The sequence below is a fragment of the Plasmodium vinckei genome (genome assembly GCF_900681995.1).
Source record: "Plasmodium vinckei vinckei genome assembly, chromosome: PVVCY_01".
NCBI lineage: Eukaryota > Apicomplexa > Aconoidasida > Haemosporida > Plasmodiidae > Plasmodium > Plasmodium vinckei.
Window position 1 is genome coordinate 309106 of NC_051293.1, and position 16617 is coordinate 325722.

General features: G+C 23.7%; 6 protein-coding genes across 6 annotated transcripts; 4 read left to right on the forward strand and 2 right to left on the reverse strand.

The window, feature by feature from the left end:
- Positions 1–365: 365 nt before the first annotated feature.
- PVVCY_0100840 (conserved Plasmodium protein, unknown function) lies at positions 366–794 on the reverse strand (the record flags this gene model as incomplete). The annotated part of the gene is made up of 2 exons (XM_008628469.1): positions 366–398; positions 507–794. 2 exons carry the CDS (start codon positions 792–794, stop codon positions 366–368), a joined length of 321 nt encoding a protein of 106 aa, XP_008626691.1.
- Positions 795–1845: 1051 nt separating this feature from the next.
- On the reverse strand, positions 1846–2679 carry PVVCY_0100850 (proteasome subunit alpha type-2, putative; the record flags this gene model as incomplete). The annotated part of the gene is made up of 2 exons (XM_008628470.1): positions 1846–2444; positions 2571–2679. 2 exons carry the CDS (start codon positions 2677–2679, stop codon positions 1846–1848), a joined length of 708 nt encoding a protein of 235 aa, XP_008626692.1.
- Positions 2680–4639: 1960 nt separating this feature from the next.
- PVVCY_0100860 (conserved Plasmodium protein, unknown function) lies at positions 4640–5404 on the forward strand (the record flags this gene model as incomplete). The annotated part of the gene is made up of 2 exons (XM_037635030.1): positions 4640–4676; positions 4833–5404. 2 exons carry the CDS (start codon positions 4640–4642, stop codon positions 5402–5404), a joined length of 609 nt encoding a protein of 202 aa, XP_037490010.1.
- A 1416-nt stretch (positions 5405–6820) lies between these two features.
- On the forward strand, positions 6821–8690 carry PVVCY_0100870 (T-complex protein 1 subunit zeta, putative; the record flags this gene model as incomplete). Its single annotated transcript, XM_008628472.1, has 2 exons — positions 6821–8330; positions 8569–8690. 2 exons carry the CDS (start codon positions 6821–6823, stop codon positions 8688–8690), a joined length of 1632 nt encoding a protein of 543 aa, XP_008626694.1.
- Positions 8691–10816: 2126 nt separating this feature from the next.
- On the forward strand, positions 10817–12061 carry PVVCY_0100880 (ornithine aminotransferase, putative; the record flags this gene model as incomplete). The annotated part of the gene is made up of 1 exon (XM_008628473.1): positions 10817–12061. One exon carries the CDS (start codon positions 10817–10819, stop codon positions 12059–12061), a length of 1245 nt encoding a protein of 414 aa, XP_008626695.1.
- Positions 12062–13136: 1075 nt separating this feature from the next.
- On the forward strand, positions 13137–15897 carry PVVCY_0100890 (conserved Plasmodium protein, unknown function; the record flags this gene model as incomplete). The annotated part of the gene is made up of 2 exons (XM_008628474.2): positions 13137–15674; positions 15853–15897. 2 exons carry the CDS (start codon positions 13137–13139, stop codon positions 15895–15897), a joined length of 2583 nt encoding a protein of 860 aa, XP_008626696.2.
- Between the last annotated feature and the right edge of the window lie 720 nt (positions 15898–16617).

The window sequence follows — 16617 nt, forward strand, 5'->3', positions numbered from 1 at the left end:
AAATTGGCTACCTATATTTTGTAAATGGTTGCCCCTAACTATTCAGTTTGTTTTTTTTTTTTTAAATAAAACTTTCTCATATTTTTCATTTATGCGCTTTAATGCGGCAAATAACGATAGTAATACAAAAAAATTAAAATACCAAAAATAAGTAAAAAAAGCAAATGAGAATATATTAATGCATAAATTGGGGTTTCCACGAAATGGTCTTTCGAACAAATGAGGAACATAAAAAATGATAAAAATTTTGAAATAGCAAAAAAGTATGTTCAAATTATTTACAGCTTGACATTAAAATGTGTTCCAAGATATAACAACTATAACTTGTAGCACCAAAATGGGGGAAATTGAATTTTCTGTCTTTCCTATGTAGCTCCCTTTTCATATAAATGCTTGTTCTATAAAGATAAAAAAATTAAATAAACAAATGAGCAAGTGAAATCGAAAGGGTATAGATACAAACATGGATAATGATTTTCATTCTCTATTTTTTTTTAATTAATTACTTCTTTATAATATTTATCAGTTTCATAGAGAGACTGACAAATAGGAACAATTGCCATAACAGCTATAATCCCGTAAAAGAAACGCATGATGGGTACTCTAATTGCTTTAGGTAAATTATTTGTATTTGGTGTTTCATTATTGCTTATGTTATTTTTGGTAAAATTTATAGGGCTAATATTTATGTATCGTCTATTCATATGGTTAGTATTATTCTTTATTTGAAAAAGGTTGTTTTTATTTACTATCCCTTTGTAATAGTTACAAAATCTGGTCTTAACACGATCCATCTTTTATTTATAAAGTAGCAAAGTGTTTATAAAATATTTTCTTTATTTCCCTAAGGAAATCATATGTATATTTTCTTGCGATTTTTTTAACTTAAATACTTTACTATTCTGGATATCCCAAATGTGCAAAAACGAGTTTAAAATCGTTTTCAATATTTAGTACATTCAAATTAGTCACTAAGTATTTAAGTATATATATTGTATTAATTTTTTTTATGAACAGGAATAATATTTTGATACATTAATTTTGGAAATATCCATTTTAGCTCTATATATTCATAATTTATCTGTATTTTTATGCTTTTTTATGTTTTTTTTTTTTTATTTTGGCTATATTTTTATAAATTTTTTTTTTGTTCTGCTATTTGTGCAAAAAATTATGACTAGTTCATAAAATATTATATATAGCTACATGTCGATTGCACATTTTTATTTTATGCATTTCCATTTTATTGGGTATTTTATCATTATTAATATGTTTAGAAGTATTTAATAATGCTATTTCCGTGTTAGTATTATTACTAACTTAACGTGTGTACCTTGAAAATTGTCATATTAAATTTTTCAAAGTTTTAAGAAAAAAAATATCCATTATACGCAGCAGTCAGTATTGTTTAGCAAGTGTGAAATATGTTACTACTTTGTTTAAGCCATAATAATGATAATCATTATAGCATTTTTTTATTGATTTCCTACATTGTACTAGAGAGAATAGAAGATTCGATATTATTTACATACACATTTTGTAAAATATGTTTTTTTATTTATGTATATAAAGCGAATTTTTATACAATTTTTAATATTTATAAGTTGAAAAAGGTGGAAAAAGTGGAAAATAGGACTCCCATATTTTCATGGAAATGTTTATATAATTAAAAAAAAAAAAAAATAATGGAATATAACATAATGTAGCATAAAATGTTAAGAAGGTAAAAAAGGAAGTGCGTGTGCACAAAATTTTTCTCTATTTTTTTTGATTAAGAACATTTTAAAAAAGTATGGTATTTATTCATTCAATTATTACTATAATTATGTTTGTTCCTTTTTATTATTATTCTATTTCTATTAAATAGTCTTTAATTTCATTGGGTGTTAATATTTTAAAGGTATTATTATTACATACAACCCCTATTTCAATATTCTTTTCATTCATAACACCTTCATAACTTTCCTTAAGAGTTAATATGGCTGTATGTATAGCATCTTCAACTTCTATATCACTATTATATCTTTTTTCTAAAAATGAGATATTATTTTGATAATCTTTTCCTATACATGTTGCCATCCAATTAAAATAACAACCTGATGGATCAATTTGATATAAATGATATCCATAAGCATCAACACCACAAATTAATAAGGATAAACCAAATGGTCTGACACCTCCTGTTTGTGTAAACTCTTGAACAATTGATGCTATTTCTTTTACAAGTTCTTTTACTAATATTTCATTTCCATATTGTAAAGAATATTTTATAGCTTCTTTTCTTGCCTTTTTCAATAACACTCGAAAATCACCTGGCATACCAGCATATACTATACCAATATGATCACTGATTTGTTGAATTTTGTAAATACTGTTTTCTTCGATCAGCTCATTGGGACTTTTTTTCTCCGTGGCAATTATCACTCCGTTTTTTGCTCGAATTCCTACAAAAGGGAAATAAATGAAGTGAAATAAAATGAAGTAAAAGCTTGCACAGAAATAAAATAATAAAGTGAACAGAAACAAAGTTTATAAAAAATAAAATGGAAAGAAATTTATTATGAATTTACCTAAGGCTGGAGAACTACTAGATACTCTATTTAAAGCATATTCAATTTGTACTAACTTTCCCGTTGGACTAAATGTTGTTAGTGAAAAGTTATATTCCCCATCAGCCATTTTTTCTTTTATTTATAAATATATTTAAAAAAAACTTTAAATAACTTTAAAAAGATGTATCAATCATTTAAACATAAGAAAAGTTGTACATAAATAGGCTTATTATATGTACCTATTCATATATATATATAGAAAAAAAAAAACAAATATATATAATATATATATCAAGAGCCAAGTATATTTTATATACTTAATTTCTCGTTTAGAAAAATAAACCCTCTTAAGAAAAAATAAATATATCAATGGTAAATTTTTTTTACTATAGCTTTATTTTTTTTTTCTTTACTTTTTTTTTAGAAAGAGGATAACATATTTACACATATATATATAAGGATATGAGAAATGGCTACATATTATACTAAATCGTATATAGTATATAATTTATTCATAATATAAATTAGAACACATTAAATATGTTTATTTATATGTATGTGCAATTATAATCCTACGTTTTATTGGCAATATTCTATCAGTTTGTTTGTTATAAAAAATATATTTTCTTTTACTTTATATATACACTATGCATTATTTTTTTTACTTTTTTTTTTCTATGAAATATTTATATTGTACTTGGGTAATGTATATAATGCATACTAATCTATTCATCGAAGCATTCATTATAAATATATCTATATAAAAATTATTAATATAGTAACCATTTTATGTATATCCTAAAAATATTATTTTCATTTTTCTATTCATATAATAAATTATTTTAATATATTTTATTACTTAATTTTAAAATGTGTAGATTTTTATTTGGTATAACATAATAGTATATTTTTCACAAAATTGAGAAAAAAAAAATAAGCATCATTATATAATTATAAATGGATAGAAATATGTCATTATATAAGTTTATAAAAAATTGTATTGTTGGTACATTATATTTTTGTGTAAAAAATATTCAATAAAAATAAAGCATTAACATGACATACTATTTAACCATTGCTTTTATTATGTTGGTGCATATACAAACGTGTATGTTCTTTGTTTCTTTCTTCTAGTTAATTGCTTATAAAAAAAAGTTTAGCAAATTCCAAATAAAAATATATATAATCTTCCCTAACCTATTTCATAGCACTACCATGTAGTAACACACATATATACCCATATACTGATCTACATATTTTACGAACTTATTTATAACTCTCATTCTTATTCAAATATTGTGGTTCCATTGGTTTACACACACAAATAAAAAAGTGATAATAATAAAATAAAAAAATATCATAATTTTGTAAGCATTTACCACGTTCTTAATCACAAACAACGGAATGAAAAATGGGTTTCTTTTTTTTTTCTCACTTCATTTATGCATGATTTTGTTCCAACATGGAATTGCCACACATTTTATATTAAGAAAATTATTTAACTTGTAGTTTTTATATATGCTTAAAATGTTTTAATGTCTGAAAGTTTTATTTCCCTTAGTTTATTTTTTTATTTCATTCTTTTATATTTCGATATTACTGTGCAAAAAAGGAAGGGGAATATTGAGAAAAACATATTAAGACACGTATTAAATTTTATCTATATTTTAGTATAACTTTTTTTTTTGAATAAATTATTTTATTTTTTATATTCCATATTATGTTTAAAATATTATATGAACATGTCATATTATTTTATACATTTTTTCTTTAATGAGCTTTATAAATTCTCATTCTGATCATAATAATTTTAGACCGAATTAAATAAAAATATAAACTACCTTTCAACTACTTTAAAAATTATGGAAAATATAAATGAAGAAACAATATCAGGTATATAAGTCTTTTTTTCTGTTTTATTTTATTTCAAAAATGGATTGCTAATTAAATCGTTTTTTTCTCTTTCTCTCTTTCTCTCTCTCTCTCAATATATACATGTCTGTGAGATTGTGTGTGCAACTTTATTCTTAATATTTTTTTATTTATATATTGTTATATATTTTTTGCATGAACATGACATATAATTTATGCATTTATTTTATTATTATTTAAATAACCTGAATTGTTCAGGAAAAATAGTTGTATTTTAAGCATATTTGGCTTGTTGAAAATGCTTTAGCATTCTAAATTAACATAATATTCTGTATATGTCATTTTTTTTGCTTATTTTTTTTTCATTTTATTAATTATTTATTTCCACTTGTTTTTTGCACATTCAAGTTAGTAAAGATGAAATAGATATCAGTGGGAAGAGCGAGCAAAGAGATGCCCTTAATGAAGGGGAAATTGGGGAAGAAGAAAGTGGGGGAAAACGGGTTGACAAAGAAAATGTTGAGAAAAAAGGAGACGACGAAAATGACATTAACATGGATAATAGCAACATAAGTACTCCGTCAAAAGATGACAACAATTTTAAGTGTACCAATTATGAGTTACAAGATAAAAAATTAAGATCATATGAAAACCATTGGAAAGAAGGAAATACATTAAATAACTTATTTGGTGACGAGAGAAATGATTATATAAAATATAATACAAGTCCAGGATTATTAGAAACTAGCGAAACTATAAATAATGAACAAAGTAAAAATATAGAAGATAATAAAGGAAATATTTCTTATCAAATAAATGATAGAGAAAAAGTTAGTATGTACAATTTTAATCCTCGTCAATTGGGGTATCAACCAAATAATGGTTTAAACCCGGCTCAGGGTTATGTATTTATTTATCCCCATATAACTAAAAACTCTAAACCGCCACGAATTAAAAAAAAAAGATTAACATGTTGTTAAAAAGGGTAGAATATACACGAATATATAGCCTATCTTAAAGCTATTTTCTAGACATGCATATATATATGTGCAGATAAATATGCCCAGATAAATGATAGACGTTGAAAAATATAAAAACTATACGAACCTCTATATGGTTTAATAGTACATTCTCAATCATAATTTTTTTCCATATTAACGTGTGTAACATTTTATATCTTCTTTACTTTTTTAATCATAGGTATATGCATACATTGTATGAAGTGGCATAATTACATGCTCATAATTTTAATTACTTTTTCTTATGTTCAATACTACGAATTAGTAACCATTAGGTACATACCTTTTTAATGTATAAAAGCTTTATGTTTTCTTTATCTTTTAATCATTCATTTTGTTTTGTTTATGAAAAATATGTGCATTTTTTCTCTCTCTCTCTCCCTTTCCAATCATTAGTCAAATAAATTCAATAAAGCTATTCTCCTTTATACATAAAAATGGATAAACAGTAAAAAAAAATGGTTATAGATTTTTATTTGGGGTATTTTTATAATATATAGAAATGAAAAAATACCATTTTTCAAAAAAAAAAAATAGGCAATCATATATAGCATTATGAATGTTAATAAAAAATAAGTGTACAAATATGTACAAAAAATGACTTAATTTTTTTTGAGAGTGTATATTGTTTTGGTAGTACTTTTTTTAGTACAAAAATTATTTCATTTTATCATTTCTATGTATATATAAATATTCCTATATATGTGTCGAACTATTTATTTTGAAGGTTGCCTTATTTTATTTTTTTTTTTTGTGAAATATTTTTATTGGCAAATAAACATATATGCTTCGACTTTATGAATAGGAAAAAATGTAGAAAAAAAAAAAAAAATAATAAATAGTAAAATAAAATTCAATATTATATATAATCATAATCACGATCACCATTTAGAATCTATACTTGCATATTTCATTGTTATATAAATATTTCTTTTGTATTATTTTGTATTATTTTTATAAAAATTGTTATACAAATAAAATAGCATCATATATATAGCTATAAATAAGGAGAAAATATTCATTTCCATTTTTCCATTTCTATATTTTTACAATTTTTGCAAGTTTATACATTTTCTATAATTTCGCACATTTATTTATATGAGTACCAAATGCTTTCATGAATTAAAAAAATAAGAAAGCATTACGGCATAAATAATTAAGTTAAAAAGTGTAAGCTACAATTTCGAGAGTGAACTTGTTTTTTTTATTTTTTTCGTTTGATTCAGTTCGAGGACTCTGAAAAGGTGAGCTTATATCTGCTTTGTATTTTATTGCATATCTTGCATTTTTGAGTGATTGTCAGTGGGGAGAAATTTTCTTGCATCTCAAAATATTCTCTAGATTTTTCAACCTTCTTTGCATTTTCCACATTTGCAGATGTCAGTTCATATGCTAAACAAAAAGGCGGACAGCCTCCGTTCAACAAACGTGTTACTCACAAACATAAATGCAAGTAAGGGTATGTATGAAATAATAAAGAGTAACCTTGGTCCAAAGGGAAGTTACAAAATGTTAGTTAGCGCATCAGGTGCTATAAAAATAACAAAAGATGGTAATGTATTACTAAATGAAATGATGATACAACATCCAACAGCAACTATGTTAGGTAGAATATGTTCAAGTATTGATGAGAACTTAGGAGATGGATCAAGTAGTAATTTAATAATAACAACAGGATTAATTTATTTATCAGAAAAATATATATTATATGAAAATATACATCCTCGAATTATTACACAAGGGTTTGATACTGTTAAAAATATATTATTTGATTTGTTGGATACAATGAAAATTCCAATAAATATGGAAGAGAATTTTAATAAAGAGGTATTATATAATGTTGCTAAAACATGTGTTCGAACTAAATTGCCAATACAATTAGCAGATAAGTTATCTGAAGATTTAGTAGATAGTATTCAGATTGTTTATAATAAAAATAAACAAATAGATTTACATATGATTGAAGTTATGGATATAAAAAGGAATATGAGTATAAATACAAAACTTGTTCGAGGTATGGTATTAGATCATGGATGTCGACACCCTAACATGCCAAATAGATTAACAAAATGTTTTATACTTGTTTTAAATACTAGTTTAGAATATGAAAAAAGTGAAGTGTTTTCATCATTTGTTTATTCAAATGCAGAAGATCGAGATAAATTAGTTGAATCAGAAAGAAAGTTTACAGATGATAAAATAAAAAAAATAATTGAAATAAAAAAAAATATGATAGAAAAAAAATTTAAAGAAACAGGAGAGATGTATAATTTTGCAGTTTTTAATCAAAAAGGTATTGATCCTATAAGTTTAGATTTATTAGCAAAAGAAAATATTATGGCACTACGACGAATTAAAAGAAGAAACTTAGAACGTATTGTTTTATGTTGTGGTGGTAATCCATGTAATAATGTTTATGATATAGTTGAAGAAGATATTGGATATGCAGGTTTAGTATATGAAATATGTGTCAACGATGAAAAATATACATTTATAGAGGAAGTATTAAATCCTAAAAGTTGTACGATATTTATACAAGCCCCTAATGATTATACAATTAAACAAATTAAAGATGCAATAAGAGATGGATTACGAAGTATTAAAAATGCAATTGATGATAATTGTGTTATATCAGGTGCTGGTGCTTTTGAAATTGCTGCTTATAATAAATTAAAACAAGAAGAAAAAAATGCTAAAGGAAAACAAAAATTTTCATTTGACATTTATGCTAACAGCTTGTTAAATATTCCAAAAGTTTTATTAGAAAATAGTGGGTTAGATATACATCAATCATTATTTAATATTATAGATAAATATAATGAAAATCCAGCAGAACCTTTGGGTGTTGACCTTGATTCTGGAGAACCTATAATACCTCACCTTCGAGGTATGAACTAAAAAAACAAAATTGTTATCTACCTTAATTAGTATCACTTCGAGCACTTATTTATTTATTTATTTATTTATTTATTTATTTATTTATTTATTTATTTATTTATTTATTTATTTATTTATTTATTTATTTATTTATTTATTTATTTATTTATTTATTTATTTATTTATTTATTTATTTATTTATTTATTTATTTATTTATTTATTTATTTTTTTTTTTTTCTTTTTTTAGGTATTTATGACAACTATTGTGTAAAGAAACAGATCATATCAATTTCAACTGCGATATCACAACAAATCCTTTTAGTTGATGAAATAATTAGAGCAGGGAAATCAATGGGAGGAGAAAAATAAACACAAATAAAATAATACATATTTATTTGTTTATTACGCCCATTTTCTTTTTCTATCTTATACAATTACACAAATAAAAGTTATTTACATCTTACATATGTACATATGCTATACGTATGTATACATGATATTATGTAATGATCATTTTTGTTTTATTATTATATTTTTTTTCACAACTTATAAATATATGCATATTATACATATAAGCATACGCGCTTAGCCGATCCTTTTGTATATGCATTTTTTATCGAGTAACACTAATAACACTCATTTTATACAAATTAATAATTCACTATAACACACAAAAAAGTTAAAAAAATATATAGAACAATGGAAATGCTAGGAAGTAGCCATAATAAATGATGGCACTTTGTGCTTATTAAACGGGCTTTAAACAAATAAGTGTACCTACATGACTACAATAAAAATGAGTCATAGATTATAATATTCATGGGGGCCGCAAATTAAGAAAATATGTAAATATAAATTTACAGTTTTTCCATTTTAGGTACATATAAATTATTACCCAAGGATTAAAATTTCACATATATAGAATGTGTGGAAATTTAAATTATATACTTATAAATAGCATTTTTGATTAAATAGGTTTTATTTCAAGGATGCTATTTTATAATTTTATCGTCATTTTTATGAGCCAGCTAGCTATTATAATACAAATTAAATAAAATTGAAATATGTATGCATAAAATATTATGACCAATTCAGGAAATTATTTAAATAGTCCATATGTAAAATAAAAATAATTATTCCCTATAATTAAAAGCTAGCTAAGTTTTTACTTTGGTCACTCATAGGGGGGGGGGGGGGTTTATAATATTTAATGTAATTTTCACATATTTTAATATTCTATTTTATTATATTTTGTTTACATTTATATAATAATATATTTACTAAATTTATATCCATATGTATGGTGCATTTAGAGCTTTAATAATTAGCATATGCTCCATAATATCTAGGATTTACACTTACATTGAACGCAAAAAATAATATTCTTACCATCCCCCCCCCTTTGTAAAAATAATTCAAATAGTAATTTTTTTATCTATATATATTAATAGATATTCATATAATACTTATTGAAAATCACGGTGTATAGAAAAAAATATTATGTGTATGCATGCAAATATTAACGCGCCGGAAAATATATATCCGGATATAATATTAAGAAAATTCCACACATATAAATTGCTATTTTTTTGCATTTTCAAAAAAAAATGAAATTTAATATTTATACTTATAATGCAATATATAAGTAATAAATTTTACGGATTTTGCTCATTTTGTGGCCATTTTTATATGTACCCCCCTATCGCACTTATCTCTAATTTATCGCTTAAAAAAACGGGAATTAAATTAAAAAATAATACTTTTAATTTATGTGAAATTTGAAAATTATTACATTTTATAAATGAAAAATATAATATTTTAAAATATTTTTTATAAAAATATTATAGCACATTTAAAAATTAAACAAACTTAAACTATTTTATACTCAAAATACTTTAAAATTTTTCAATTTTCCTACATAACATACAATTTTATTTCCAATTTAAGCTTATTATATTTAATTAAAACAAAATATTATTTAATTTAATTATTATATTTATAATATCTATTGTATTACTCGAAATTTACAAAATTTCATAACCATCCGCATATCTATATAAATTCAATACCTAATTAAAATTCAAACCTTCCGCTTAAAAATATTTTCCGATATTTTAATATTATTTAATTTAAAAAGTAAGCTTTTTGAATATTTCGAAAAAATGTACATTAAGCCGAGAAATATAAAAAACCCAATGTGCATATTTATTTACTTACACAATATATGCAAAATTTTTTACCTGCATTTGCAATGTTTTCTACCCCACATTTGTAGTATTTTTTACCCTATATTTGCAATGTTTTTTATTTCTATATTTGTATTTATTTTTTTGTGATTTTTCATTTTTCATAAAATTTATGCACATATAATCTGTTTTATAAAAAAGTACCAAATTTACCTGAACATGCAATGTGTTTTATAAAAATGTAAAAATTTTACCTGTACATGGTCATATTTTTTTTTTTGTTATTTTACAATTTTTAGATTATCAAAAATGGAATTCGTTAAAGATTTAAAAACACCAGAAGATTATATCAACAACGAATTAAAATATGGAGCTCATAATTATGACCCCATTCCAGTTGTATTAAAGAAAGCTAAGGGTGTATTTGTTTATGACGTTAATGATAAGAGATACTACGACTTTTTATCTGCTTACTCATCAGTCAACCAAGGACACTGTCACCCAAATATATTAAATGCCATGATTAATCAAGCTAAGGATTTAACCATATGTAGCAGAGCCTTTTTTAGTGTATCTTTAGGAATCTGTGAAAGGTATCTTACAAACTTACTTGGTTATGACAAAGTATTAATGATGAACACAGGAGCAGAAGCCAATGAAACTGCATATAAATTATGTAGAAAATGGGGTTATGAAGTTAAAAAAATTCCAGAAAATATGGCTAAAATTGTTGTATGCAAAAATAACTTTTCAGGAAGAACTTTAGGTTGTATATCTGCATCTACTACTAACAAATGTACATCTAATTTCGGACCATTTGCTCCACAATTTTCCAAAGTTGCTTATAATGATTTAGAAGCTTTAGAAGAAGAATTAAAAGACCCCAATGTCTGTGCATTTATTGTTGAACCAGTTCAAGGAGAAGCCGGTGTTATTGTACCATCAGATGACTACCTCCCAGGTGTATATAAGTTATGTAAAAAATACAACGTTTTGTTTGTTGCTGATGAGGTTCAAACTGGATTAGGTAGAACTGGAAAATTATTATGTGTGCACCATTACAATGTTAAACCAGATGTAGTTTTAATGGGTAAAGCATTATCAGGAGGACACTATCCTATATCTGCTGTTTTGGCTGATGATAATGTTATGCTTGTTATCAAACCAGGAGAACATGGTTCTACATATGGTGGTAACCCATTAGCTGCATCTATCTGTGTCGAAGCATTAAACGTATTAATTAATGAAAAATTATGCGAAAATGCTGAAAAATTAGGTGGCCCATTTTTAGAAGGTTTAAAAGAAAAATTAAAAGATAGTAAAATTGTTAGAGATATAAGAGGTAAAGGTTTATTATGTGCTATTGAATTCAAAAATGAATTAGTTAGTGTTTTAGATATCTGCTTGAAATTAAAAGAAAACGGTTTAATTACAAGAGATGTCCATGACAAAACAATCCGTTTAACCCCACCTCTATGTATCACAAAAGAACAATTAGATGAGTGCACAGAAATAATTGTTAAAACTATTAAATTCTTTGATGAGAAATTTTAAATTATTATTCCCAGAAATGTACATTAAATAATATTATATGTAGATATATTGATGTGTTTATAGGCCATATGCTGATATATTTATTAGTGTGTGCTCTGTTTTGAAAATTTTACAAATTTATCGATTTTTTTTGTACCGTTTATATTATTATTTTAGTTTAAGTTTGTATCACGAGATGCTTATGATTTATAATTACATAATTTGATTTGTGCTATTGATGTTTTTAGTTATCTAATTTTTTATAGTTCAAAAAATGCTTTGTGATGGATATAATCGGTTTTTTTTGGGGGGAATTTTTTTTTTTTACTTATTGTGCTATTTTTGATAGTTTTCCGATTATTTATATAATATGCATTATATTATTTTATAGGCCTAATATATTGTACATATTTAAAAGTGGGGAAGACTACATTATTAATATATTTTATGTATGTGCATGGCTATATATATTGTGTTATGGCTAACAAAACATATAGATATTAAAAAGGAAATGAAAAGATAAAAAAAGCAATTTAATTGTTGCGAAAATGAAATTCGCAGTTTGTTTGAAAGTTTTATCATGAGGTTTAGTTTTGGTACCTTTTCTGGTTTATTCAGTTTTTTTTTTAAAAATTTATCCCTATTATATGAGTTATAAATAATACAACATAGGCATGTGTATGGGTACATATATTAATACTGTTGCTGATAAATGATTTTTTTTATCTTTTTAATTTTATAATATAAAAAACAATAATTAAGCGATAATAAATGATAAGCATATATTGGGCACTGATATATGCTCGTTTCCGGTGTTTACTAAAATTTTGAGGGCTTGTTCCGTTTTATTCTTACATATGCATTTTTTCTTGCAAAATAAATAATTTTTAAATTTTATAAAATATTTAGATTTATCACAATCTACTGAACATAAATTAGTAGATATTTGTAACGATTATATATTACATATATAGTCCCCATTTTTAGGGGTATAATAGCATGTACTTGTTCAGGTAATCAATATATATATTTTTCTTAACACAACATATAAATGTTTTTTCGAATATTTTTATGGTTTTAATTGTTTTATCAAAAAATGAAGGAAGATATAGATATGGACGAATATTATTTACATAAAAAAGAAATAAAAGATATCATTAAAAATGATGATGAAGATATTAGCACATTTATTATTACTAAAAAAATGGCCTTAACAAAGGAAAAAAATAATAATATAAAAGATATGAAAATTTTGATTTCAAAATATCCAGATATTTTTGTTAAAAGTTCTATTTTTTATAAAGAACTTGAAAATAATGTAAAAAATAAAAAAACAATAATTGAGGATGTAAATATAATATACAACAAAATTACCGAACTGTTTCAAAGTGATGAATATAAAAAGGATGTAAAAGATTTAAATTATTTGCCTAACGAAAATATTTTACCTAATAATATATTTTTTTCTGAAATATTTAAAATACCTTTATTAATTCATAAATATATTAATAGTAATGACCATGAGGAAAATTTACCAAATTGTATAAAATACATAAAACTATGTTGTAACATAAAATTATGTCTTCATCAATATTATTATAATAATAAATCCATCAATGATAGTTTAGCTAGCTATTTAAAAAGTTATGAACAAAATGTGAATAAACAAATTAAACAAGTTAAAAAATTGCTATCCAATTTAATTGTGAAAACTGATGATGTAGGTAAATTAAAATTGTGGATACAATATTTGGCAGATATATTCAACTATTTTAATACATTAAAATTTGATGAAAATAAAATTGATCATAATTACACACAACAAAGTGTAGGAAAAAAACAAGACGAAATAAATAACCTTAACTGTTCAGAAAAAAATAATAAACTAGCTAGCCATAATGATAATAACGACACTGGGAATGGTAGCACTAATGTAGAACATATTTTTGATAATCATCATGTAACAGACAAAAATGGTGAGGAATACATCAAAAATAAATTCTTAAAACTTAAACATTATAATATATTAACAAAAATAAGAGAACGATTATTTATTTGTGAAAATAACAGAGGACAAGCAACACACAAAAAAAATTTACATTGCTACGAAATATTACAGTTATTTTTAAATGAAATTATAAGATTAAAAAATATATATCAAAAATTATTTAACGGAGTAGATACAAATTTATATAAGCATGTAGCATTTATCTATTATTTTGCTTTATCTTTGGTGCATATTAAAATAACACCTGGAAATCTGCTCCGTTTAAATGAAAATAGTGATGATCATATCCACACAAGCAATATATCTTTGTTGAATAAGCTTAATGAGCGAGCTGTTATGAAAAAAAATAAAACAAGTAATGGCAATAATAATAATAGTAATTTGGCTAGCTCAGATTTAAAATTTCCCCGTGAAATGGAAAATAGTTACAATTTTATGTACAGTTCAGAAAAAAAAAAAAAAATATTACATGATATAACAAAATTTATGAACGAATTTAATAAAAATATAAACGAAGAACATATATTAGACAGTTATTTTTTTTATAGAAATAACAATATTTCAACTTGGGATTATCCCTTTTTAAATTTAAACACTAACATATTTAACTATATGTATTATTATGTTTTCTTTAAAAATAAGGAAGTATTACTTTTTAAAAATAATGAAAAGGAAAACAGTTCAAAAAAAAAGGTAACAAATATAGGATTTCAAGAAAAAATGCCATTTAAAAATCACTATAATTTTGTTCAATATTTATATGAAGAAGAGGATAAAAAATATGATGATATAATAAAAAATTGTCCACAAAATATAAAAAAGGATATTAAAAAAAAAAGTAAAAAGAAAAATTTATTTCTTAATCATTACATAGCAATACAATCGCTAATTCAAAACAACAAAATTGAGGAAACTGTGTTGGATTTACAAAAGTATAGAAAACATAACTTAAACAGTTTAGTATTAAAAGAAGAAAATGATAACCCATGTATAAGTTTTTCCATTGTGATGGACAATTTTATAAACAAGATGTTTGTAGCATATGTGTATGACTTTCTTCAAGCCAATAATAATAGTTTTTATCAAAATATTTTGTTCTTTGATAAAAGTGACAACAATGAAAGAAACGAAAGAAATGATTCTAAAGAAGCATGGGGGGGTGTTGAGGCAAATCGATTACCTACTTCAATAGACGATGATCTAAAAAAACAAAAAGAATTTTTCATTCAAAATGCTCGAAATTTTTTTGATTCAAATAAAACAAAAGATTTTGATAAAAACGAGGCAAGTAGTTCAAACAAATTTAGCCAAGAGCATTACCAAAAAAAGATTGCTGAAAGATTAAAGTATTCTTTTTTAATCTCTTACTTTTATAATATTATATTTATTTTAAAAAGTATTAAATGCTATATAGATAAATCCTTGTTATACACCATTATCCATATGTTTGAAAATTCTTTTAAAAATATTATTGAAAACTTGATAACCATGTTTTTGACAACCCAAAATATATTTTTTAAATATAATACCTTTCAATTTATTATCGAGGCTCTTTTAAAGAGTGTTTTCCCCTTTACGTTTTTATTCATTTCGTGTATTTATCAAATTGACGTTACTCGATCGACGGTAAGACAAGGAAAATAAATAAATATATATATATAAATATGTATGGACGATTAAATAAGCAGGCAACAGCTTGCAATATTATCTTTAAATAGATATAAATAAATTAATACCCTTATAACCATAATGCTTAGTGTATCATATATAACTATTCATATTTTATATACTAATTTTTTTACAGGAAAAAATATTGAAGATCTTAAATAATTATTCGATTAGTATATGACATAAAATTGTTATTTATTCTTTTTTTATGTTGAAATTGTTTCATTTATTATGTAACACTATTTTTTTGTAAATGTCTTTTACATGCTTCATTAGTATGTATTTTATTATTGTGCATTGACCAGTACCCATAAATGAGAGATTATTTTATTTATAATAATTTGTCATTTTATTATTTTTTTTTTTTAAGTTCATATAAAACTATCAGACTTCTATTATATCCCTTAAAATACGCATAAAAATGAAATAGTAATAATAAGCATAAAGGATAATGTTCCAGTAATATGTATTCCCTAATTTTTCTCAATTCGTTAAGAGGATAAAATTTGGCGAGCTAGCCATTTTTTATTTTACAATTTGGCTATTTTGGCTAGTTTTTTTTTTTTTATTCATAATATATTATGTATCACAAATAGCTACCAATAAGGTTATACTTTTTGGTACCTTATAAAAATTGTCATTACGTTTTTGTTGTGTAGGGAGAGAAAAAAAAAACAATAAGTTATCCAATTTGATAGCATGACAAACAATTGTTCTTTTTCAACGGTATCATACGGTCAGGCATGAGGCATATATACATACACACGTAGTAATATGGAAAGATAAATATATATATAATCAGGATAGTTTAAAAAATTAATAAAACAATATATTTTTTTTGTGTAAAACCGGTTTATTGAATAATTTAAAGCCACAAAGAATGTCAAAATACATCTTACAT